At 48.8% G+C, this 26,002-nt stretch overlaps 1 protein-coding gene across 1 annotated transcript; it reads left to right on the top strand.

Annotated features, from left to right (window-relative positions):
* Positions 1-8: 8 nt before the first annotated feature.
* KCTD2 (potassium channel tetramerization domain containing 2) lies at positions 9-18,473 on the top strand. Its single transcript, XM_008011799.3, has 6 exons — positions 9-409; positions 2,038-2,146; positions 5,738-5,829; positions 12,605-12,700; positions 14,739-14,864; positions 15,607-18,473. The coding sequence occupies exons 1-6, from the start codon at positions 71-73 to the stop codon at positions 15,634-15,636; spliced, it is 792 nt and encodes a 263-aa protein (XP_008009990.1). The 5' UTR covers positions 9-70; the 3' UTR covers positions 15,637-18,473.
* Positions 18,474-26,002: the final 7,529 nt, after the last annotated feature.

Below are 26,002 nucleotides of genomic sequence, written 5' to 3'. Positions count from 1 at the left end.
GACTCTCCCTGCCGAGAAATGGGCCGGCCCGGCTGCGCGCGGGCAGCGGCGGCGGCGGCGGCGGCCCAAGATGGCGGAACTACAGCTGGACCCGGCGATGGCGGGGCTAGGAGGGGGCGGCGGGAGCGGGGTGGGCGACGGGGGTGGCCCAGTCCGCGGGCCCCCCAGCCCACGCCCGGCTGGCCCCACGCCCCGCGGGCACGGCCGCCCGGCTGCCGCCGTCGCGCAGCCGCTGGAGCCGGGTCCCGGACCACCCGAGCGGGCAGGGGGCGGCGGCGCGGCCCGCTGGGTCAGGCTGAACGTGGGAGGCACCTACTTCGTGACCACCAGACAGACCTTAGGCCGCGAGCCCAAGTCATTCCTCTGCCGCCTCTGCTGCCAGGAGGACCCGGAGCTGGACTCAGACAAGGTGTGCCCCGCCCTCGGGCGCGCCCCCCGGCCTTCGGACCCCCTGGTTTCTCCTAGATCAGTCCCCAGAGTCCTGAGAAACGCTCTTCACAGGCAGCCCCCCTCAGGGCGGTCCCCCATCCTCCCCCTGCTTCCCACACTACCCGCAGGGGCCTCAGAGGAACCTCCCTCTCCCCTTCTCCCATGCTGAGGCATAGTCTGACTTTCTCCCCGACCCCGCCCTTCGTTCTTCGAGACTCCTTCCCACACTGCGCCCACCCGCACCCACGAGAACGCACTCCACACCCCTTCTCCATATTCTCTACCCCGACATCCCACTGAGATATGCATGAGTTTTCCCTGGCTCCTCTTCAGCCCCCCACTGCCGGTGCCAGATGCATCCAGAACTGGGTCAGGGTGAGCTCAGGCATCCTTGTAGCTTTCTCAGACTCCCTCTCGGACCCCTCTGACAAGTTGGGCTTCGACAGCTGCAGGAAGCGCTTCTTGTGATATCACACTGCTTTCCTATAGTTCTGGTCGCAGAACTTTTATCTAGTAACAGTCACTGGTTTAGGTCTATATTTAGATCAAATGCGTTTTTTGGAAAGACGTTGCCGTTTACCGCTGCAAATCTAGGCTAAGACAGAAGGAAAATGAAAATTTTCCTGGGAAAATTTTGGGCAGGATGCATGGCTGCTAACCAAAGGGTTGAGAGGTAACAAGACCCTTAAACCATTTCTAGTTTGAACTGTGTCAATTTCTTTTTAACTTTACGTGTTCACCTTTAAGTTCGCTACTTAAAGGCACTGACCATAACTCACACCATCTTATATCCCGTATAGCATTCAGCTGGTCACCTCAAAACACAGCTGGAGTTGCGTAAACATTTGTTTTCGTTTATTCCTCTCCTCTAAGAAATCTCAGATTGATGGAAACCTATCCTGCCCTAACTTTAAAGAGATTTCAAAACCTTTGCTTATAAAGGAATTATTTTTATCTACCCTATATCCTCCTTGTGGTAATAGAAGCCAGTTTCTTCTTGTTCCTTTTACTGTAAAGATGAGTAGGATTAAAGCTGCTCAGAGCCAAGTCCTGGCAGTACCAAGCTTCCTCTGGGCACAGAGCTGGGGTGTGTGAGATTACAGCTGGCAGTGCAAACTCCCACTGATGTTGGCCTTGAGCTCAGCAGCATTGCCAACTACACAGAGGTTTTCTTGGAATTAGGAACGCAGTTCAGAGGCAGTGGAAAAGTCAGAATGTCCATCTCAAGCAAATATTTCAGTTACTCAGCTGTGGCATTTTCTCCATTTCTTAATAACAAACACCCTACAGAAGAATGTCACTGTAATTGTTGTCCAGCCAAAGATTTCGAATCCCAGCCAGTAAGTAAACACTTAAATGAGTATGACTGTTTGTCTGTAATACCGTACCTAAGATGATCTTAATGTACAAGACACATAAAGCTAGCTTTCTTACCAGTAGTTTGTGATAAGCAAATGTGTAGCAAAACTTGCCATCACTAAAGTCTTTTTTAGCTGATGGAATGGATTCTTGTCTTGGGGCACTGACAAAGATGGTGAAACCCTGCCCTGCCTTTGTTTAAAATACTCCTCAAAGCTCCACAGTGATACCCTTGTGTTTGGTTGGCAGGATGAGACAGGGGCATATCTGATTGACAGGGACCCCACCTACTTTGGTCCTATCCTAAACTACCTCCGCCATGGGAAACTCATCATTACTAAGGAGTTGGCAGAAGAAGGTAAGAGTACTGTTTTCATTGGGGATTTTCAAAATGCAAGTAGAATCTTTAGAATCTTTAAAATTGTTTTACAGACTTAAATTTTGTTTGAGATTTTCATCAAGCTCATGTGTAGGTATAGTTTCAAGTTTATGAAACTGAGCAGAAACTACCAGTCTTGTCTGAGGGAGTCATGATTAAGGAAGCCTCCTTAGGCTTTGTTCAGCTTCTGGGTGAGAAGGAAGACAGGTAGCTCAGATTTGCAGATAACTTCAGAAGTTCTTTCCGAATCTCCAGAATTGTCATGATCCCTTTTTTTTTTTTTTTTTTTTTTGAGATGGAGTCTCGCACTGTCGAGGCTGGAGTGCAGTGATGCGATCTTGGCTCACTGCAACCTCCGCCTTCCGGCTCATGCCATTCTCCCGCCTCAGCCTCCCCAGTAGCTGGGACTACAGGTGCCCACCACCACGCCCAGCTAGTTTTTGTATTTTTAGTAGAGGCGGGGTTTCACCGTGTTAGCCAGGATGGTGTTGATCTCCTGACCTTGTGATCCACCCGCCTCAGCCTCCTAAAGTGCTGGGATTACAGGCATGAGCCACCACACCCGGCCATCGATCCTTTTTTTACATTTATTTGTGTGCAGTGAGTGTCTGTAGTCTGAAGAAGCAAGACATCTCTGGCATTCCGTTATTTATAGTTTTAATTTTGGTTTGAACTTGCAGTAGTACAAAAATAATAAAGGCTTGGCCTCATTTATTTTAACACTCTGGCCTCATGCTTCCCTGTAAATGTTTGCAACTGACCTAATTCATTCTCTAGTTCATTGTCAGGTGTATCATCACTTGCCTCATCTTTTTGGTTTGTAGGGCATTGGGACTGTAAGTGGGTCTAGTCCACTTTCTACAAGGCTTGGCGTGGTCTTACTAAAGGCATTCGGTTGTAAAGGGGATTGTCCCTAAATCCAGGGCATCCTGATCTGGGAGCTTTGGCTCTGAGTAAGAAAGCTTGTAATGGTTGTACCAGTTAGTGAAGTGACTACAAAACAACTCTGTTTCAGCCAATAGAAAGAGGAATTGCTCTCTTTTTTTAAATGTCCCTTTGTAAATAATATTTGAAATACATACAAAACTAGTGGGAATAGTACAGTGAATTCCATGCATCCACTATCCAGCTTCAACAATTATCAACTCGCGGGTAATCTTATTTCTTTTTCTAATTTTTGTGGGTGCATAGTAGGTGTATATATTTATGGGGTATGGGGTACACGAGATTTTTCTTTTCTTTTCTTTTCTTTTTTTTTGAGACAGAGTCTCGCTCTGTCGCTTAGGCTGGAGTACACTGGCACAATCTCGGCTCACTGCAACCTCTGCCTCCCCGGTTCAAGAGATTCTCCTGCCTCAGCCTCCCAAGTAGCTGGGATTACAGGCATGCACCACAACACCCAGCTAATTTTTTGTATTTTTTAGTGGAGATGGGGTTTCACCGTGTTAGCCAGGATGGTCTCAAACTCCTGACCTCGTGATCCGCCCGCCTCGGCCTCCCAGAGTGCTGGGATTACAGGTGTGAGTCACTGTGCCTGGCCTTTTTTTTCTTTTTTGAGACGGAGTCTCTCTGTCACCCAGGCTGGAGTGCAATGGCACAATCTCAGCTCACTGCAACCTCTACCTCCTGGATTCAAGCGATTTTCCTGCCTCAGCCTCCTGAGTAGTTGGGATTACAGGTGCACACCACCACGCCTGGCTAATTTTTTTATTTTTAATAGAAACGGGGTTTCACCATGTTGGTCAGGCTGGTCTCAAACTCCTGACCTCGTGATCCACCCACTTTGGCCTCCCAGAGTGCTGGGATTACAGATGTGAGCCACCACACTCAACCTTTTTTTTTTTTTTTGAGGCAGAGTCTCGCTCTGTCACCTAGGCCGTAAGTAGTGCAGTGGCGCCATCTCGGCTCACTGCAAGCTCCGCCTCCCGGGTTCATGCCATTCTCCTGCCTCAGCCTCCCAAGTAACTGGGACTAGAGGCGCCCGCCACCGCGCCCGGCTAATTTTTTATATTTTTAGTAGAGACGGGGTTTCACCATGTTAGTCAGGATGGCCTCGATCTTCTGACCTCATGATTCGCCCGCCTCGGCCTCCCAAAGTGCTGGGATTACAGGTGTGAGCCACCGCACCCGGCCCCCCCCCCCCTTTTTTTTTTTTAATCATATTTGCATTGTCCTTCATTCTTCCCCCCTCCCTACCCCCATCCTCTTGCCTCTCCCACCACAGTTCTTATTTCTGAACTATTTGAGAATAGATTGCAGATTTCACCCCTTAATATTTGTATATATTTCCCAAGAGCAAGGATATTCTCTTATGTAACCCAGACAGTATAGTTATCAAACTCAGGAATTTTAATATTGATGCTTTTACCTACAGCTTATATTGCAGTTTTGTCAATTGTCCTAATAATGGCCTTTATAGCAAATTTGTTCCTATAGGATCACACATCTCATAGTTGTCCTAAGGTCTTTGAGTTCATTTAGCATGCAAGTCTTTCAGTTGTTGCCTCTTACATCGTTCAAATGATTAGCATCCTATTAATTTTGGCCCACATAAATTTGTACATGCACTTCCACCCCCACCCCCAGTCCTTGTGAGGGCAAATTGGACAAAAATACCAACTTCAGGAGTTGTCAATGTGACTAGTTCCAGGAACTAGGTGACATATGGGAAAAGTGTCCTACAGCTAATGGGCAGGTGCCAGGTAGGGAAAGGAGGGTTGAAATGGAGTGAGCAGAACATACCCTGGCGTTTGACTAATTTGTGTTGGAGAAAAGGTCATGAGTTTACCGAAAATAGCAAAGAGATATTTCCTAGCAGAAGGAGAGAGATTAGATTTGCATTTAAATAATGCAGTTTTTAGGCCGGGATCTGTGGCTCATGCCTGTAATCCCAACACTTAGAAGGCTAAGGTGGGCAGGTCACTTGAGGTCAGGAGTTCGAGACCAGCCTGGCCAACATGGCAAAACCCCGTCTCTCCTAAAAATAAAAAAATTGGCCAGGCGCGGTGGCTCACGCCTGTAATCCCAGCACTTTGGGAGGCCGAGGCAGATGGATCACCTGAGGTCAGGAGTTCAAGACCAGCCCGGCCAACATGATGAAATCCTGTCTCTACTAAAAATACAAAAAATTAGCCTGACGTGGTGGCAGGTGCCTGTAATCCCAGCTACTCGGGAGGCTGAGGCAGGAGAATCGCTTGAACCCAGCAGATGGAGGTTGCAGTGAGCCAAGATCATGGCATTGCACTCCAACCTGGGCAACAAGAGTGAAACTCTGTCTCCTGCGGGGGGAAAAAATACAAACATTAGCCGGGCGTGGTGGTGCATGCCTGTAGTCGCAGCTTCTCGGGAGACTGAGGCAAGAGAACCATTTGAACCCAGGAGACGGAGGTTGCTGTGAGCCAGGACGCACCACTGAACTCCAGCCTGGGCGACAGAGTAAGACTCCATCTGAAAAAATAAGTAAATAGATAAATAAGCAGTATTTAGCAAGCATGTAACCTTCAGCCTCTCCTTGGTGTTTTTCTGGCAAACTCTCACACCTATCTGACTGCAGTTTGGTCCTTGTTCCAGGTGTGCTGGAGGAAGCGGAGTTTTACAACATCGCGTCCCTTGTGCGGCTGGTTAAGGAAAGGATACGGGACAATGAGAACAGAACTTCACAAGTAATGTGTTTGGAACTGTTAAGGAGGGATGTCTCAAGTGGGCCTCTGTCAGTCGGTCTGTGATTTGAAAAGGATGCCTTTCCCCTTAGAGCTGGAGGTCTGTGTGGAACACCGTTTGCAGCGCAGGGAATGCACACTCAGCAATACTGCACAGGAGAAAACAAGAAGAAACCACAAAGAAAACAGAATAGGCATATGTCCCAATAGAATGAGAAGATTGTTGCTGCTCACCAGATGGCAGGAGGAGGCGCCCAGGGCACTTTAGGTCCAAAACCTGTTCTCTCTGCCCGAGTATGTCTCCCTTCTAAAGACCATAGAGGTCTTGGTTCCACCTGTTAGCTGCTCTTTTTTTTTTTTTTTTTTTGAGACAGAGTCTCGCTGTCTCCCAGGCTGGAGTGCAGTGGTGCGATCTTGGCTCACTGCAACTTCCACCTCCCAGGTTCAAGCAATTCTCCTGCCTCAGCGTTCCATGTAGCTGGGATTACAGGCGCCGGCCACCACGCGCGGCTAATTTTTGTTTTGTTTTTTTTTTTTAGTAGAGACGGGATTTCACCATGTTGGTTGGGCTGATCTGGAACTCCCGACCTCAGGTGATCCACCTGGGATTACAGGCTTGAGCCACTGTGCCCAGCTTGGCCGCTCTTTATGGATATGAGCCTTTAGCATGTGATTGAGTCACATACAGCTCCTGTGAGCCACTTGAAACCAGTCTCATGGGGTAGGCTTTAGCAGCTGCTTGTGAACCATAGTTTTTTGTTTTGTTTTGTTTTGTGTTTTTTGAGACGGAGTCTCACTCTGTCCACCGGGGGGCAATCTTGGCTCACTGCAAGCTCCGCCTCCTGGGTTCACGCCATCTCCTGCTTCAGCCTCCTGAGTAGCTGGGACTACAGGCTCCTGCCACCATGCCGGGCGAATTTTTTTGTGTTTTTAGTAGAGATGGGGTTTCACCGTGTCAGGATGGTATTGATCTCCTGACCTCATGATCCACCCACCTTGGCCTCCCGAAGTGCTGGGATTACAGGAGTGAGCCACTGCGCCCAGCCTGAACCATGCTTCTAAGAACATGATATCAAGCTGCCCTTTATGATGGCGGGTAGAGGGGGGACAAGGTCTCACTCCCATTGCCCAGGTTAGAGTACAGTGGAATGATCAAAGCTCACTACAGCCTTGACTTCCCAGGCTCAGGTGATTTTCCTACCTCAGCCTCCCGAGTAGCTGGGACTATAGGTGCAAGCCACCACACCTGGCTATTTTTTTACGTTTTAGGTAGAAACAAGCCTTGTTGGCCAGGCTGGTCTCAAACTCCTGAACTCAAGCAATCCGCCCACCTCATCCTCCCAAAGTTCTGGAATTACAGGTGTGAGCTACCGCACCTCGCCTTGATTCTCATATTAACTCAGATATAGTAACAAGAGTGAAAGGGAATTTGCCCACCTAGTTAGAGGAAAGAAAGATGTTAGGGCACATCTATTTCATATCCTGCCATTCGTCATATGTTTGTCATGTGTTTGAATGGCCATAATAGCTTCTATTTGACCCTTGGGATCCTGTAAGTAATTGAAAGTCCTTGCCCTCAAGAAGCTTGAAGTTGGCCAGGCGTGGTGGCTCACGCCTGTAATCCCAACACTTTGGGAGGCCGAGATGGGCAAATCACAAGGTTAGAAGATCGAGACCATCCTGGCTAACACAGTGAAACCCTGTCTCTACTAAAAATACAAAAAAATTAGCTGGGCATGGGTGGCGGGCGCCTGTAGTCCCAACTACTTGGGAGGCTGAGGCATGAGAATCGCTTGAACCCGGGAGGCGGAGCTTGCAGTGAGCCGAGATTGCCCCACTGCTCTCCAGCCTGGGCGACGAGAGAGACTCCGTCTCAAAAAAAACAGAAGCAGCAGCTTAAAGTCTAGCAGAAAAATAGACCCTCTCTTTCATGCGATTAAGCTGTTTTAAGAAACTGCGACTACAGAGTTAACAGTAAGAGGGCAGAGTCGTGCTCCACCGTGACTACCTGTCTTGTAGCATATAATTGCCTCTTTTCCCATCAGATACTGGTGGTAGATGCTTTAGATAGAATCTATTGCAGCACAGAATTTTCCTGCCATTAAGAAGGCAGGAAAATTATTCTTTTTTCTTTTCTTTTTTTTTTTTTGAGATAGTCTCGCTGTGTCACCCAGGCTGGAGTGCAGTGGCATGATCTCGGCTCACTGCAAACTGTGCCTCCCAGGTTCAAGCGATTCTCATACCTCAGCCACCTGAGTAGCTGGGCTTACAGGTGTGTGCCACAACGCCTGGCTAATTTTTGTATTTTTAGTAGAGATGGGTTTCTCCATATTGGCCAGGCTGGTCTTGAACCTCTGGCCTCAAGTGATCCACTTGCCTCGGCCTCCCAAAGTGCTGGGATTACAGGCATGAGCCACCATGCCTGGCATAAGTTTACTTTTAAAAGTAAAAAATAATGCCTTGCTCTTTCTCTGTTAGACTTCATATATCAAAGTTTTCTGGCTCTAGGCCAGGCATGGTGGCTCATGCCTATAATCCCAGCACTCTGGGGAGGCTGAGGAGGGCAGATCACTTGAGGTCAGGAGTTCAAGACCAGCCTGACCAACATGGTGAAACCCTGTCTACTGGCCAGGCACGGTGGCTTACGCCTGTAATCCCAGCACTTTGGGAGGCTGAGGCCAGTGGATCACCTGAGGTCGGGAGTTCAAGACCAGCCTGACAAACATGGAGAAATGCCGTCTCTACTAAAAATACAAAATTAGCCGGGTGGTGGCATATGCCTGTAATCCCAGCTGCTCAAGAGGCTGAGACAGGAGAATCACTTGAACCTGGGAGGAGGAGGTTGCGGTGAGTCGAGATCACGCCATTGCACTCCAGCCTGGGCAACAAGAACGAAACTCTGTCTTAAAAAAAAAGAAAGAAACCCCGTCTACTAAAAACACGAAAGTTGGCTGGGTGCGATAGCGGGTGTCTGTAATCCCAGCTACTCGGGAGGCTGAGGCAGGAGAATCACTTGAACTGAGATAGCGGAGGTTGCAGTGAGCTGAGATGGCATCACTGCACCCCAGCCTTGGCAACAGAGGGAGACTCCATCTCAAAAAAAAAAAGTTTTCTGGGTCTAAATGGAATATTTAGATGAATAACTGACACTAATGATGAAAAATTAACTTTTTTTTTTTTCTTTTTGAGACGGAGTCTCGCTCTGTCGCCCAAGCTGGAGTGCAGTGGCGCGATCCTGGTTCACTGAAAGCTCCGCCTCCTGGGTTCATGCCATTCTCCTGCCTCAGCCTCCCGAGTAGCTGGGACTACAGGCGCCCGCCACCGCGCCCGGCTCATTTTTTGTACTTTTAGTAGAGACAGGGTTTCACCGTGGTCTTGATCTCCTGACCTTGTGATCCACCCGCCTCGGCCTCCCAAAGTGGTGGGATTACAGGCGTGAGCCACCGCGCCCGGCCGAAAAATTAACTCTTTTATCCACTTTATCTCCAGCAGTTTGCAAAGGTGAAGAGAAGGGCTTATTCATTTAGTTTTCTTCCATCTAGCCGACAGATGAAAGGCTCCTTTTTGATGTTCAAAGGTGGCTTTGTAGTTGGTTTGCAGATTACCACTTGAAATGTGATCCAGTGTCACCAATCTCTGTGCTATCTTAGGTTGACATGATGTCTTTCACTATTGTAGATATTTAATAGTTTAGACATTTTGGTAATCTAGCCTTATCCTCAATTTCCCACATTCTAAAAAAAGTGATTGCTTACTATAGATTTTGATGGTACCATGAATTATGTAATTTGAAATGATTCAAGTCATGGTACCCGAGCATTCTCCCTTCTTCATCATTAGCTAATTCCTAGAGAGCATTATAAGATTTCTGTTCGATGACCACAATTAAATTAATTAGTCCTCTAGATTCTGAAGGCTTGTGGATTTAGACCCCTTTGGAAACTTTTTTGTTCTAGGAATGTCAAGACCTTTTTGATGTTAACTATCTTTCCATCTTTCCATCTGTCCTTGTTATGTAGTGAAACTGAAAAATGGATTTGATGTTATTCAGAGACACCCTCTTTTGTACTTGTTGTACATGACTCTAAGATGAAGTTGGCCATGTGTGGATTTTCATTTTGTTTCATTTTGTATTTTTCTTTATTTTTGTGTGTGTGGATTTTCAAACCTGTTACCTCCTTGAGCTTACCCATAGCCCTCACACAGGCAGCGTTCAAGCCGAGCCCAAGATGCAGGCCTCAGCCCGACCTTCAGTTTCATGACCTCTTAGCTCTTAGTGGCTGCCGCCTAGCTACTTTCCTTAGAGTCTCGCTGTGTTGACCAGGCTGGAGTGCAGTGGCGCGATCTCCGCTCACTGCAACCTCTGCCTCCCAGGTTCCAGCGATTCTCCTGCCTCAGCCTCCCGAGTGGCTAGATTACAGGCGTGCACCACCATGCCCAGCTAATTTTTGTATTTTTAGTAGAGATGGGGTTTCCCCATGTTGGCCACGCTGGCCTCAAACTCGTGCCCTCAGGTGATCCACCTGCCTCAGCCTCCCAAAATTCTGGGATGACAGGCATGAGCCACCATACCCAGACTCCTATTTCTTTTTTTTTTTTTTTTTTTTTTGAGACAAAGTCTCGCTATGTCACCCAGGCTGGAGTGCAGTGGCACAATCTCAGCTCACTGCAAGCTCTGTCTCCTGGGTTCATGCCATTCTCCTGCTTCAGCCTCATGAGTAGCTGGGACTATAGGCGCCCGCCACCACACCCAGCTAAGTTTTTGTACTTTTAGTACAGATGGGGTTTCACTGTGTTAGCCAGGATGGTCTCGATCTCCTGACCTAGTGATCCACCTGTCTCGGCCTCCCAAAGTGCTGGGGTTACAGGTGTGAGCCACCGCGCCCAGCCTCCTATTTCTTATAATAGTATTTTTTGTAGGTGATTGATCTTGGTGCATTTGAGAGCACAAGTGGTTTACTTTGGAAGAGAGGAAAAAGAGGCAATATAATGGCATCTTAAATACCTGGGACTTGGACAGATGTGGCCAACATCACAGATCTTTTGTGATAATATAAATTTTTTACTTATACAATTGGTTTCTAAAATATGTGGTTAGAACCAATTAAAATCTTCAGAGGATATGTCCTGTATGTAATATGGAAGGAAATCTTTAAAATCCTTAGTACTTTGGTTAATGATAGTTATACCTCTTTTTTTTTTTTTTCTTGCTCTGTCGCTTAGGCTGGAGTGCAATGGCTGGTCTCAGCTCACCACAACCTCTGCCTCCAGGTTCAAGCAATTCTCCTGCATTGGCCTCTTGAGTAGCTGGGATTACAGGCGTGCGCCACCTCACCTGGCTAATTTTTTGTGTTTTTAGTAGAGATGGGGTTTCACCATGTTGGCCAGGCTGGTCTCGAACTCCCAACCTCAAGTGATCTGCCCACCTCTGTCTCCCAAAGTGCTGAGATTACAGGGGTGAGCCACTGTGCCTGGCGATAATTATACCTCTTTTAGAAAAAATACAGCGTTGTCAGCTGGGCGCGGTGGCTCACACCTAGAATCCCAGCACTTTGGGAGGCCGACATGGGTGGATCGCCTCAGGTTGGAAGTTCACGACCAGCCTGGCCAACATGGCAAAACCCCATCTCCACTAAAAACACAAAAAATTGGCTGGGCACGGTGGCTCATGCCTGTAATTCCAGCGCTTTGGGAGCCCAAGGCCGGATCATCTGAGGTCAGGAGTTCGAGACCAGCCTGGCCAACATGGTGAAACTCCGTCTCTACTAAAAATACAAAAATTAGCCAAGCGTGATGGTGGGCGCCTATAATCCCAACTACTTGGGAGGCTGAAGCAAGAGAATCGCTTGAACCCAGGAGGCGGAGATTGCAGTGAGCTGAGATGGCACCACTGCACTCCAACCTGGGCAACAGAGAAAGACTCTGTCTCTGAAAAAAAGGAAAAAAGAAATACAATAATTAGCTGGGCGTAGTGGCACATGCCTGGAATCCCAGCTACTCGGGAGGCTGAGGCAGGAGAATTGCTTGAACCCAGGAGGTGGAGGCTGCAGTAAGCCGAGATTGTGGCATTGCACTGCAGACTGGGCAACAGAGTGAGACTCTGTCTCAAAAATAATAATAAGGCTGGGTGCGGTGGCTCATACCTGTAATCTCAGCACTTTGGGAGGCTGAGGCAGGTGGATCATGAGGCCAGGAGTTCAAGACCAGCCTGGCCAACATGGTGAATCCCCGTCTCTACTAAAAATACAAAAATTAGCCAGGCATGGTGGTGGGCACCTGTAATCCCAGCTATTCAGGAGACTGAGGCAGGAGAATCGCTTGAACCCGGGAGGCGGAGTTGGAGTGAGCCGAGATCGTGCCACTGCACTCCAGCCTGGGTGACAGAGTGGGACTGTGTTTTAAAAAATAATTATAATAAATAATTTTACCTTATTTTTGACTTGGGGAAATGGATTAATTCTAAGTTTGTCAGCATAGTTGCTCAATCATTCATACCTCTGAAGTTCAGACCTTTTTTTATTTCATTCCTTGGATATGTTTTTATTGAAAAGCCACAGTATGCTGCCTTGTGGCCTTTTAAAAAGAAAAACATTTTTTAAACAGAAGGGGAAAAAAAATGCCACAGTGCTATTTGTAAAAGGAGATAGTGGGTGGCTGCCAAGAAAAGATTTCCAAGCAAACTCCTTTTCAGTGTTTATTCATTTGAAGAGCCTCCTTGGGGCAGCTGCAAACTGTGGTGTCCTTGGTGCTGTTCTCAGTCTGCGCCTGGTCATTGCAGGGCCCCGTGAAGCACGTGTACAGAGTCCTGCAGTGTCAGGAAGAAGAGCTCACACAGATGGTGTCCACGATGTCTGACGGCTGGAAATTCGAACAGGTACATCTCTTACAGAGCAGCAATCCCAGGCCCCGTTCAAGGGGTCTACAGCTCTTCAAACAATCACTGTAGATGGCCAATTAATAACCATGGGAGATGGGTAGGGCCAGGTGGGATCCTATTCCAAAACATGGGCAAAGAGCCATTTGGTGGGCACTGCTGCCCTAGTGGTACGTGAGGAGTTGGGGGAACAGAGGAGCATCATGTCTTAGCTTCATGCCCAGACTTTTCAGGGGAGCCAATGAGTGGTTTAGGCTTGAAGTGCCTCAAAGCCTTTGGTTTTTGTTCCCTCACAGGGATTGTAGAATGAGTCCCTAAAGGAGACTGGGATTCGACAGCAATCCTTCCATTTCTTTTCCCCGGGTCAAAACTTTTTGCTTCTGAATGTCTGTGTAATCCACCACGAAGAACTTGGTGAACAGCTGTGCTAGGAAGGATCAGGCGCCATGGGAAGTGTGGTGCGGCCGCTTCCCCCGCTTCTCTCCGCCTCGGGCTTACGATTGAGCTATCAAAACAAAGCTATGACAGTTGGAGCTTCACTGTTTTCCTCCAGTAGATGGCAGACTTGTTAAATTGTCTGTTGCCTTCAAAACACAGGAAGGCCAGAGAGAACAGAGTAAATATGATTTTATATGGATTATGCCTACTTATGTGTAGAGTTTTAAGAGGTCAACAGCTGTCTCGCCAGACGCTTACCTTCTAAAAGGAAACTCACACTTTGCATTAATGCTGCTGTCTCACAGATCAAGTGCAAAGCTGTCTCTGTCTTCAGAGCCCGCGGTGATTATTCCTCACACTTAGCTTCCACCACAGAATCCACTCTGCCTGTGTCTGTCAGCCTGGTTCTTACTGGGCATGGGTTGTAAAACGTTGCCAAGAGTTTAATGCCCTCCACTCCAGAAGTATTTTTCCCAATATGCGCTCTTAAGCAAAGGATTTTTTTTAATGTATTCTTTGTGAAACTAAAATGAATACTTTCTTGTTGCATTTCTCATCTTATTACATTTCTCATCTTATTACTATTCTGTGGGAAGAGGGAGGTGTTCTCATTGCCTCCCTTCTGGATAAGGAAGTTAGTGTCAGGCGGGCGGAGGCGCACCCAGCCCCATCCTACTGCAGTCAGCCATGCCGCCCACATGAGGCCTCGCCTGCTCACTGGGATGTCCTCACCCTCTGCCTGAGCTGCTCCCCTGCATGTGTATTTCCTCTTTAGAATTAAATTCTGAATTCTATACTCCAAAAAGGTTGAAAGTACCAGCATGCTGGGCACGGTGGTTCACACCTGTAATGTTGGCACTTTAGGAGGCCATGGTGGGAGGATCGCTGGAGTCCTGGAGTTCGGAGACCAGCCTGGGCAACATAGTGAGACCCCCCTTCTCTATCAAAAATAAAATAATTAGCCAGGCATGGTGGCACACACCTGTAGTCCCAGCTACTCAGGAGACTGACGTGGGAGGATCACTTAAGCCCAGGAGGTGGAGGCTGCAGTGAGCTCTGATTGCACCACTGCATTCCAGCTTGGGTGACAGAGCTAGACCATGTCTGGAAATAAAAAGTACCAGCAGCATATGACTTCCAGTAGCAGATCAGTGATTGACGTGGTGCTTTCCAGAGCCTCCTGTCTCGTGTCTAGGGCTTCTGCTGATAGAGGAGCCAGCTCTGTGTGTGACTGAAGCAAGTGTCCATTTTGTTCACAGATGTGTTCTGTCTCCCCTGGGTGTGTTCGAGGGGGTGTGGGCGTGTTAATCCTGCCGCTGACTGGGGGGGGACTTCAGAGCTTGGGTGAGGGGACAGTGGAGCTCATACTTTTCCTCCTGGGGAGGCCTCACCGATGACGCCCAGATGAAGAACAGGCCCATTTCTCCCCTGGGGCTTTGGTAGTTGCAGAGAACTCATAAAGAGTTAAACCTTTGAGAACTCATAAAGGATAAATCTTTGAGAAGTAAAACAAAAGTTCAGTTGGAGGAGGGGTGATTGTGTAGCACTTTCGTATGTTAAGGTCGCCGTGTGAATGTTCGCTGTATTCTTGGTTCATCAGCTCATCAGCATTGGATCTTCCTATAACTACGGCAATGAGGATCAGGCAGAATTCCTCTGTGTTGTCTCCAGAGAACTAAATAATTCTACCAACGGCATCGTCATAGAGCCGAGCGAAAAGGCGAAGGTAAGGAGCCCCTCCCCCAGGCAGTTGCCTCTGGCTTGCTTGTTCGCACCCCCTCCGTGGGCTTTTCCTGAACTCTTGCTCCTCACTTCTCTGGCCTTCTAGAGCCAGCATTGCATTTTCCCCTCGTTTTGTTCTTTTTGACTGTTGTAATTTCAATTGGGATTTACGGAGCACTGACAGTTTGTTTAGTTGGGAAATACGAACCTAAAAAGGGTAGACTTTCTCCATCTTCTGCTGAATCAATGAAAAAGAAAAGCTGGTTGCCACTAATTACTACAGGGTAGGATTTCTGAACTCAGACTTGGAAAGTGTTTTGCCTTTGTTCTTTAAAACTGTTCTTTTTTCACTGCCTCAGGAAAAAGGGTGTTTTCTTACCTTCGTGAACTTTATCCCCCTTAAGTTCCTGGAAAATTGTTTGACGCTGTTTCTTTTCCCTCCACTGTGCACCCTCCTCACACCTCCTACACACACACAGCTTCTAAATCGTGGATACCAGGTAAGCTGGAACCACTTCCTTTCAGTTGGCAAAGCTTTGGTCCAACAGCACATAAGCTTTAGACCCAGCTGTGTCCAGCAAGAGAGTTTCGCACCAGAAGCACTGCGGGTGAGGCTGAGGCTGCACCCCTGCTTGCTTTCTGGGATGACAGGACCATCATGCCACTCATCGGGTCCAGTGGAAAGCATCTCCTGACGCCTCTGTCTTTCCGTCAGCCTCAGCCTCTCCCCCATCTCCGACTTTCAGATTCTTCAGGAGAGAGGATCGCGGATGTAAACTAAGACCCCAAAACTCCAGACCTTCAGGAGAGCAGTCAGCAGAGCCCCTCTGTGAAGTGAAACCTCGCTCCTGTCCAGTGACCGAGCCACTGCAAAGCACAGCTGAGCCTGGCCCCCTGTGAAGAAGTGTTCTGGTCAAAACTAAAGGAACTCCCTCCCCACCCGCAGGACTCTGAAGACCGATGCGACTTCTGGCTGCAGAATATACCTTTTCAGAAACCTGCTTTCATTTGCTTAGCCAGTATTAGAACAGATCTTTACAACAGCAACTGGGCTGGGTTCCCAGTCGGAGCCTTTTGGGAATCTGGGGGATGAGGACGGAAGGCCTAGCTCCTTGGAAATGGCCTGTACTTTAAGGAAGCTGGAGCAAAGAGGATTGCTCCTGTGCCGTGCCATGGTTTCACCCTATGTGTGCCACATTGGATGTTATTAGCTGCTTCGGAACACCGTCCCTCCTATGCACCTTCAGAGACCTGCAGCACATGCAAAGGGTTCTAGCTGCAGTTTGTGGAATTGAGGTTTAAGGTAAAACAGAGTTGCCAGAGTACCCCACATTCCCATGAATAGAGCCTCCAAGGAAAGGAGGGATAGAGTGTCGTTTGTTGTGGTTGGAGGTTGGTGATCATTGCTCTGGATTTGGGGCTCCCGGCTGCCAGCACATACAGCTTTGCCTAAGTTTTCTCCAGCAGCCGGGACCCTCTGGAGAGCTTGCTTTCCCTCCAAGAGGAGGTTTGAGACAGGCGGCGTCCTGCACTGAATCAGACAAGTGGGAGCTGTAGGGAGCTGGTGGAACTATGCCTGCAGCCTCTTCTTACTCCCCGTTGAGCCTGTCTTCCTTCCCTGGCTTTTTCAACTGGACCAAAGATGAAGGCACTTATGGACCCTTTGATGGCTTGGAGTGGGGAAGGCTGTTTCTTTGAAAGTTGCCAAATGTGTTATGTTGTTGTGTCTTAAAGAGAGAGTTATTTCCGTGACTGTCTCTTGGAAATGCCTTGACTGAATGTGCAATATTTGTGTCTCTTGGTTTCTAACCTTGGTGGACCTGCTTCCCTCTGTACTGTCCTCAGTGGTGTGTATGTATGTGCTAGGCAGCCTGGGGACCGCCTGTGTGTCTGTCAATCCCCCACCCCCGCCATTACTTTCTTTTCTGGAGTGCCATGCTGGCGAGGATCCCGATGCGGCAGCACCCTCTTTCGGGCTGCGTCCACAGAGCTTGTGTCCACACTTTCTCTCCGAGCACGTGGGTCTCACTGAGCAGTCATGGAATGCGGTGGAGCCAGGGGACCCTGTCCGTCCCTGATAACTTTCAGTAGTATGGCAGATGGCATGGAGAAGGGGAAGGGGCTCTGGGGACTGCTCCTATGAAAGCCTCCTCGAGCCAGGTGCTCCTGGGAACCTTCCAAGGTGATGTCCTCTGTGCTCCACAGCTTACCTGCTTGCCAAGGTGTGTCTGGGTAGTAATTTCTGGAAATGACTACAGACTCTGCCAAATGTCTTTTGAGCTTCTGACCTGACCATGCCCAGATGGCTTAACTTTTCCCTAGGACCCTCACTCTCCTTGTTTCTCTGTCTGTAGCATAGCATAGAACCTGGTATACAGGGGTTTCTGCTGACGCATCAATGTCTACACATCTACACACCACATTTTACAGCTGTAAAATGTTAGATGAACTGCCATCCTCAGTAAAAACAGCCACTCCTTCAACAGTCATAGGCATCCATCCAGTTATATCTTTCAGAGAAAAAAAAAAAAGATGTAGCCAAGGAAAGTAGTGATCACGGGAAGGACTGCTCTGAGCCAGGTAGGATGGAAGACTTTGGAAGAGGCTCTCCTTGGCCAGGTCCAGTGAGTAATGTCAGACTGACAGAGGAAAAGCAGCTTGGTTTGCGGCCTCGTGCCCAGTCTTGTTGAGGCGCTTGTCCCTGTCTGCTTTCCTGGGGCATGCCTGATCAGCGTGGGCTGGAGCTCCTAGACCAACCCCAGCTTTCTCACCAGGTTCAGCAAGGAGGCCTGGGGGGCAGACACCAATGTTGAGCATCTCCTGAGGGCGCCGTTTCCTTCATTCCTCTTAGATTCCACAGTTGCCCTCATGAAAAGACTGCTCCTGAGCCCCAAGGCACGTGCTCCGAGAAATAGATAGGAGTGGTATTTTCGCCCTCTCGGAGGGCTGGTGTTCACCAAGTTTCCCTCCTCGCTGCAACCCGATGACACCTGTATTGTTCCAGTGCTCCAGAACTCTGGTTTCCTAAGATTTCTGGGAGCGTTGTTCACCCACCCCCTTTAGGAACCAGGCTGGTGTTCTTGCTTGAAAGCCTTGTGCCCTCCGAGTGTCTGGCTGATCACGTCAGAGAGGTCTGCGTGTCAGTTTGGGGCTGTCACGTGACCAGTGACCCACACTCTGCTGCCCAGTACTGCCAAGTGGGGAGGGTCCTGTCTTTTTCTCTGCCCTGGGTCTGGGACACAGGTCATGCCAGCCAGGCCCAGGAGTGCCCAGCATCCCCCAGCTGATGACACAGTAGCACTGATTCTGTCTTTTCCTCAGAATCTGGCCTTTTTCCATGGCAATGAGGTAGGGCCCAGCCTCCTCTAAAGTGGCTTTGTGTCTGCACAGTTGTAACTGCTCTTGGGGGTGTCAGTGAGGCCGGGGGCAGGGAGCCACGGGATGCTGAGAGAGGAGGCCCGAGAGGACACCCCACCCTCAGCGTGGCCTTTGATCCAGACCTTAGGGACAAGGCTGTCACTGGTGGGCACCCTCTGTTCCTGTTTGTGTGTTTGAATAGTCTGAAATGCTGTGACTGTTTTTTGTGAATAAAGATATGAAACAAACTTCTGAATCTCAAGAACTCTGGTGTTTTCCATTACTGTAGTCTCCCAGTTCCCACTGTCATTTCCTGTCGATGGTTCTCTCACGGGTCTCAGGAGATAACTACCTTTCTCACCGGGTCAGCTAACCAAGTCCATTTCTCCTGCTACTGAAACTGCCAAAGTGGGTATTGGACCTTCTGCCTCTTCTGTTTCATTTTACTGAATCTGAAAAGATCCAGAGAATGCAGAGAAACAGAAGGTGGGACAGATGGGCTGCCCACCAGAGAGCTGGAAAGAGACGAGGGGAGGAGTGTGAGGTTTTTTTTTTTCCCCCCGAGATGGAGTCTCACTCTTGTCGCCCAGGCTGGAGTGCAGTGTTGCGATCTCGGCTCACTGCAACCTCTGCCTCCCGGGTTCAAGCAATTCTCCCTCAGCTTCCTGAGTAGCTGGGATTACAGGTGCCTGCCTGCATGCCTGGCTAATTTTTGTATTTTTAGTAGAGACAGTATTTTGCCGTGTTGGCCAGGCTGGTCTCGAACTCCTGACCTCAGGTGATCCTCCTGTCTTGGCCTCCCAAAGTGCTGGGATTACAGGCATGAGCCACCATCCCCAGCCGTGAGATGGTTTTTAAGGGACAAGTCTTTCTGGAAGAGAGTGAGTGACTAGGTACAAGGAAGAGGATGAGTGAGAAACATTTGGTGACAAGTAACCAACAAACAAACATCAATCACTTCAGCATCAGGCAGGGCGTGGGATCCTCAGAAGGTGTTAGTCCCTTCCGGACAGCACTTTTTAAGATAGGGAGACAAAATGGACTCACACAGTTTAGTGAACGGGATATGTGGGTGCATCCGTCAGGGTCCAATTGAGAGACAACAGCAGTTGTTAACTGGTAGTGGAGAAAGGGCAGGAGTGGACACTGAGGCATCACAGATGTGGGGATTGCCAGGTGCAGTCCTTACTCCTGGGACCTGAGAACAGTGGGAAGATATTGTGATTATTAAAACGGAGATTTGGCCGGGCACGGTGGCTCACCCTTGTAATAGCACTTTGGGAGGCCGAGGCAGGTGGATCACCTGAGGTCGGGAGTTCGAAACCAGCGTGACCAATGTGGAGAAACCCCATCTCTATTAAAAAATACAAAATTAGCCAAACGAACTATGCAGGAGGCTGAGGTGGAAGAATCGCTTGAACCTGAGAGGTGGAGGTTGCAGTGAGCCGAGATCATGCCACTGCACTCCAGCCTGGGCAACAGGAGCAAAACTCCGCCTCAAAAAAAAAAAAAAAAAAAAAAGGGCCAGGCGCGGTGGCTCAAGCCTGTAATCCCAGCACTTTGTGAGGCCGAGACGGGCGGATCACGAGGTCAGGAGATCGAGACCATCCTGGCTAACACGGTGAAACCTCGTCTCTACTAAAAAATGCAAAAAACTAGCCGGGCAAGGTGGCGGGTGCCTGTAGTCCCAGCTACTCGGGAGGCTGAGGCAGGAGAATGCCATAAACCCGGGAGGAGGAGCTTGCAGTGAGCTGAGATCCCACCACTGCACTCCAGCCTGGGTGATAGAGCAAGACTCCATCTCAAAAAAAAAAAAAAAAAAAAGGGAGATTCATCTGCACTTTGGGAGGTCAAGCTAACCGAGGAGTGTGAGATCAGCCTGGGCATCATGGTGAGACTCTGTCTCTACATAAAATTAAATTTAAAAATAAAATAAGGCCAGGTATGGTGGCTCACATCCGTAATCCCCGCACTTAGGGAGGCCGAGGCAGGCAGATGACTTGAGGTCACATGTTTGAGACCAGCCTGGCCAACATAGTGAAACCCTGTTTCTACTAAAAATACAAAAATTATCCGGGCATGGTGGCGCACACTTGTAAGCCCAGCTACTTGGGTGACTGAGGCACAAGAATTGCTTGAACCCGGGAGGTGGAGGTTGCAGTGGGCCGAGATCGCACCACTGCACTCCAGTCTGGGTGACAGAGATTGTGTCTCAAATAAAATAAAATGGAGACTCAAGAGGAGGGATCTGGTGGAGAAGGAGGTGCTGGCCAGTGGCAGCTGCTGCCTCTCAGAGGATGGAGAAACCACCAAGAAACCAGCGCCACTCCTGGAATCAGCTATGCCAGCACACAGCAGTGTTCTGTGGTTTGGCTGACAACAGGAAATATATCATCCCTCCTTTTTTCCTCTCGGTCTGCAGTCTCCCTCAGCCTGTCCTACCAGGTTGAGCTAGGAGGGGGAAAATGTGGCTCGGAGCAGAGTTCAGAGGGTGGGTTTGGGGCTGAGAGACAATGGGGTGATTGATTCAGTCCACCTCTTTGGTTCCTCTCACATGTACATGCTTCTGCACATACTTGAACTTGCATAGGATGGTGAAAAACGCTGGATGTGGTGGCTCAAGCCTATAATCTCAGCACTTTGGGAGGCCAAGGCAGGTGAATCACCTGAGGTCAGGAGTTCGAGACCAACCTGGCCAACATGATGAAACCCCGTCTCTACTAAAAATACAAAAAATTAGCCAGGCATGGTGGCGGGCACCTGTAATCCCAGCTACTCTGGAGGCCGAGGCAGGAAAATCTCTTGAATTCAGGAGACACAGGTTGCATGAGCCGAGATCATGCCATTGCACTTGAGCCTGGGCAACAAGAGCGAAACTCCGTCTCGAAAAAAAAGAAAAAAAAAGGATGGTGAAAAACAACTTCATGCCTTCGTGGAACAAGATACAACTGCCCTTCTACAAGCAAATAAAATAAACACGAAGTACCAAGTCATTGTATCCCTGTCTCAGAGACAGTCACTATTTCAGGGCTATGTTAATTGCTCCTAATTGCCAGGCTCACACCTGGAATCCCAGTACTTTAGGAGGCTGAGGTAGGAGGACTGCTTGAGGCCAGGAGTTCAAGACCAGGATGGGCAACATAGGCCCCATCTATACAATTTTTTTTTTTTGAGACAGAGTGTCACTCAGTCACCCAGGCTGGAGTGCAGGGGCATGATCTCGGCTCACTGCAAGCTCCGCCTCTGGGGTTCACGCCATTCTTCTGCCTCAGCCTCCCAAGTAACTGGGACTACAGGCGCCCACCGCCACGCCCGGCTAATTTTTTGCATTTTTAGTAGAGACGGGGTTTCACCATGTTAGCCACGATGGTCTCGATTTCCTGACCTCGTGATCCGCCCGCCTCGGCCTCCCAAAGTGCTGGGATTACAGGCATGAGCCACTGCGCCTGGCCTACAATTTTTTTTTTTTTAATTAGCCAGGTGTGGTGACACATGCCTGTAGTTCCAGCTACTCAGGAGGCTGAGGTGGGAGGATCATTTGAGCCAAGGATTTCAGAGCTACAGTGAGCTATGCTCTCTAGCCTGAGACACAGAGTTAGACATTGTCTCTTTTTTTTTTTTTTTGAGACAGAGTTTTGCTTTTGTTGGCCAGGCTGGAGTGCAATGGCATCATCTCAGCTCACTGCAACCTCTGGCTCCCAGGTTCAAGCAATTCTCCTGCCTCAGCCTCCCGAGTAGCTGGGATTACAGGCGCCCACCACCATGCCCAGCTAATTTTTGTATTTTTAGTAGAGACAAGGTTTTATCATGTTGGCCAGGATGGTTTGATCTCCTGACCTTGTGATCTGCCCGCCTCGGCCTCCCAAAGTGCTGGGATTACAGGCGTGAGCCACTATGCCCAGCCAGACCTGTCTCTTAAAAAAAAAAAAAAATTTGGCCAGGTACCATGGCCCACACCTGTAATCCCAGCACTTTGGGAGGCTGAGGCGAGAGGATTACTTCAGGCCAGGAGTTCAAGACCATCTTGGGCAACATAGCAAGAGCTGTCTCTACAAAAGAAAAAATTTTTTGTTAATTACTCCTAATTGGGTTGGTATAAATACACAACACCTAGTTGGTGACGGGCAGCTCAGGCCACAGGGTCACTTGATGTCCCATGAACTAGGTGTTCCGTCTCTGCCAGGGCCCAGTAAAGTAGTTATTCGCAAAAGAGGACATGGATCTGCCCAAAACCCTGGAGTTCTGCATGGCCACAATCCAGCTGGGGCTTGCAGGAGGCTCTGATACAGCATCTGTACTGGCAGGAGGTAATTCCAGTATCACTGGATCTCCTCAGCCATAAAGCCTAGGTGGCAGCACAGAGCTAAATTTTTAATAAGAATCACACCATACAGAAAGATTTTCATCAGTAAAGCTTCCCCCTGGAGTAAACTGTTACTCTGTGAAGCCAGATTAATTCCTTGATCAGTTTTCTAATAGGGAAATTAAATTGCTTCTAAGTTTTCTATTTTCATTTTAATTTTTAGTTAAAACATACTTTCATTAAGATCATGGATTTCCTAGAATCTTTCTGAACTTATTCTGATTCAGAGGTCTGCCCAATTTAAAAAAAAAAAAAAAAAGATCAGGGCCGGGCGTGGTGGCCCACGCCTGTAATTCCAGCACTTTGGGAAGCCAAGGTGGGAAGATCACCTGAGGTCAGGAGTTCGAGACCAGTCCAGCCAATATGGTGAAATCCTGTCTCTACTAAAATACAAAAATGAGCCAGGCATGGTGGCGGGTGCCTGTAATTCCAGCTACTCAGGAGGCAGAGGCAGGAGAATCACTGGAACCCGGTAGGCAGAGGTTGTTGTAGTGAGCCAAGATCATGCCACTGCACTCACTCCAACCTGGGCAACAGAGTGAGACTCTGTCTCAAAAATAAATAAATAAAAAAAAATAAAATATTGGCCAGGTGTAGTAGCTCATTCGTGTAATCCCAGCACTTTGGGAGGCCGGGGCAGGTGGATCACATTCAAGGCTGCAGGGAGCTATGATTGCGCCACTATACTCCAGCCTGGGCAACACAGCAAGGAACCCTGTCTCAAAAAAAAAAAAGAAAAAAAAATATTCTTGGCCAGGAGCAGTAGCTCACACCTATAGACCCAGGTACTTGAGAGGCTGAGGTGAAAGGGTTGCTTGAGCCTGGGAGGTCAAGGCTGCAGTGAACTGATGTGATGGTACTGCTCTCCAGCCTGGGCTGGGTGACAGAGCAAGATCTTGTCTCAAAGAAATAACAAATTATTGGGTTGTTTTTTGCCCAAGATTGGACTACTGTTTCATTGCTTCTACTCACATTTCATTCTGATAACTTTACACACATTGTACTATCTACGCAATTGGCAAATCAAGAGCAAAACATTCTCAAAATATGCCCTGCTGGCCAGCACGGTGGCTAACGCCTATAATCCCAGCATTTTGGGAGGCCGAGGCTGGTGGATCATCTGAGGTCAAGAGTTTAAGACCAACCTGGCCAATATAGTGAAACCCTGTCTCTACTAAAAATAACAAAAATTAGGCTGAGTGTGGTGGCTCACACCTGTAACCCAGCACTTTGGGAGGCTGAGGCAGGAGAATCGCTTGAACCCGGAAGGCAGAGGTTGCGGTGAGCTGAGATCATGCCGTTGCACTCCAACCTGGGCAACAAGATCGAAACTCCGTCTCAAAAAAAAAAAAAAAAAAAACTAGCTGGGTGTGGTGGCGGGCACCTGTAATCCCAGCTACTGGGGAGGCTGACACAGGACAATCACTTGAATCCAGGAGGCAGAGATTGCAGTGAGACAAGATGGCACCACTGTACTCCAGCCTGGGTGACAGGGCGAGACTCCATCTCAAAAAACAAAACAAAACAAAAAAAATGCCCTGCTTTGCTCAGTTGGGATATACAGCTAACAAGCCCCCACCCCACCCCCTTTTTTTTTCTTTTTTGAGACAGGGTCTTGCTCTGTCGCCCAGGCTGGAGTGCAGTGGTGCTATCTCGTCTCACTGCAACCTCCACCTCCCAGATTCAAGCAATTCTCATGCCTCAACTTCTTGAGTAGCTGGGATTATAGGCCTGCACCACAAAGCCCGGCTAATTTTTGTATTTTTGGTAGAGACAGGGTTTTGCCATATTGGCCATGCTGGTCTCAAATTCCTGGGCTCAAGTGATCTGCCCGCCTCAGCCTCCCAAAGTGCTGGGATTACAAGTGTGAGCCACCATGTTGAGCCACAAGCCCATATTTTTATTTTTATTTTTATTTTTATTTATTTATTTATTTATTTTGTTGAGACGGGGTCTCGCTCTGTCTCCCAGGCTGGAGTGCAGTGGCCGGATCTCAGCTCACTGCAAGCTCCGCCTCCCGGGTTTACACCATTCTCCTGCCTCAGCCTCCCAAGTAGCTGGGACTACAGGCGCCCACCACCTCGCCCAGCTAGTTTTTTGTATTTTTTTTTTTAGTAGAGACAGGGTTTCACTGTGTTAGCCAGGATGGTCTCGATCTCCTGACCTCGTGATTCGCCCATCTCGGCCTCCCAAAGTGCTGGGATTACAGGCTTGAGCCACCGCACCCGGCCAAGCCCATATTTTTAAAAGATGGCTTTGGGTTATGCCATAGAGTTCTTGAACTAGATAGACTGTGAAGATGGATAAGGATGTGACAGCCCAGTGCTGGAAAGCCTTGCAGTGCTGGTTTCGCTATCACAGATCACAGGACAAAAGCAAACATCCAGTTTCCTTTTAGTTTTTGTTTTTTGTTTTTGTCTTTGTTTTTGAGACAGGGTCTCGCTCTGTCACCCAGACTGCAATGCACTGGTGTGATCACAGCTCACTGCAGCCTGGACCTCTCTGGGCTCAGGTGATCCTCCCACCTTAGCATTCCAGGTAGCTGGGACCATAAGTGTGCACCACCACGCCTGGCTAATTTTTCATATTTTTTATAGAAACAGGGTTTTGGCCGGGCGCGGTGGCTCAAGCCTGTAATCCCAGCACTTTGGGAGGCCGAGACGGGCGGATCACGAGGTCAGGAGATCGAGACCATCCTAGCTAACACAGTGAAACCCTGTCTCTACTAAAAAATACAAAAAACTAGCTGGGCGAGGTGGCGGGCGCCTGTAGTCCCAGCTACTCGGGAGGCTGAGGCAGGAGAATGGCGTAAATCCGGGAGACGGAGCTTGCAGTAAGCTGAGATTTGGCCACTGCACTCCAGCCTGGGCCACAGAGCGAGACTCCGCCTCAAAAAAAAAAAAAAAAAAAAAAAAGGAAACAGGGTTTCACCCAGGCTGGTCTCAAACTCCTGGGTTCAAGTGACCCTCCCAATGTGCTGAGATTATAGGCGTGAGCCAATGTGCATAGCCAAAAATACGCTTTTTTAAAAAAATGTTTTATTTTAATTTATTTTTCAAGATGGAGTTTCACTCTTGTTGCCCAGGCTGAAGTGCAATGGTGCGATAGCTCACTGCAACCTCTGCCTCTTGGGTTCAAGAGATTCTCCTGCCTCAGCCTCCCAAGTAGCTGGGATTACAGGGATGAACAACCACGCCCGGGTACTTTTGTATTTTTAGTGGAGACAGAGTTTCACCCTGTTGCCCAGGCTGGTCTTAAGCCCCTGGGCTAAAGTGATCCACCCACTTTGGCCTCCCAAAGTGCTGGAATTAAGGTGTGAGTCTCCATGCCTGGCCCAGACATACACTTTCTTACTGCCATGTGGCTGCACAGCTGCCCCATGCCAGGACCGTGCTGTGCACTGAAGAACCGAAACTGAGTCT

Source organism: Chlorocebus sabaeus, chromosome 16 (genome assembly GCF_047675955.1).
Source record: "Chlorocebus sabaeus isolate Y175 chromosome 16, mChlSab1.0.hap1, whole genome shotgun sequence".
NCBI classification, from domain to species: Eukaryota; Metazoa; Chordata; class Mammalia; order Primates; family Cercopithecidae; genus Chlorocebus; species Chlorocebus sabaeus.
The sequence above is the reverse complement of the archived record's forward strand: the minus strand, read 5'-3'. Positions and strand labels throughout refer to the sequence as shown.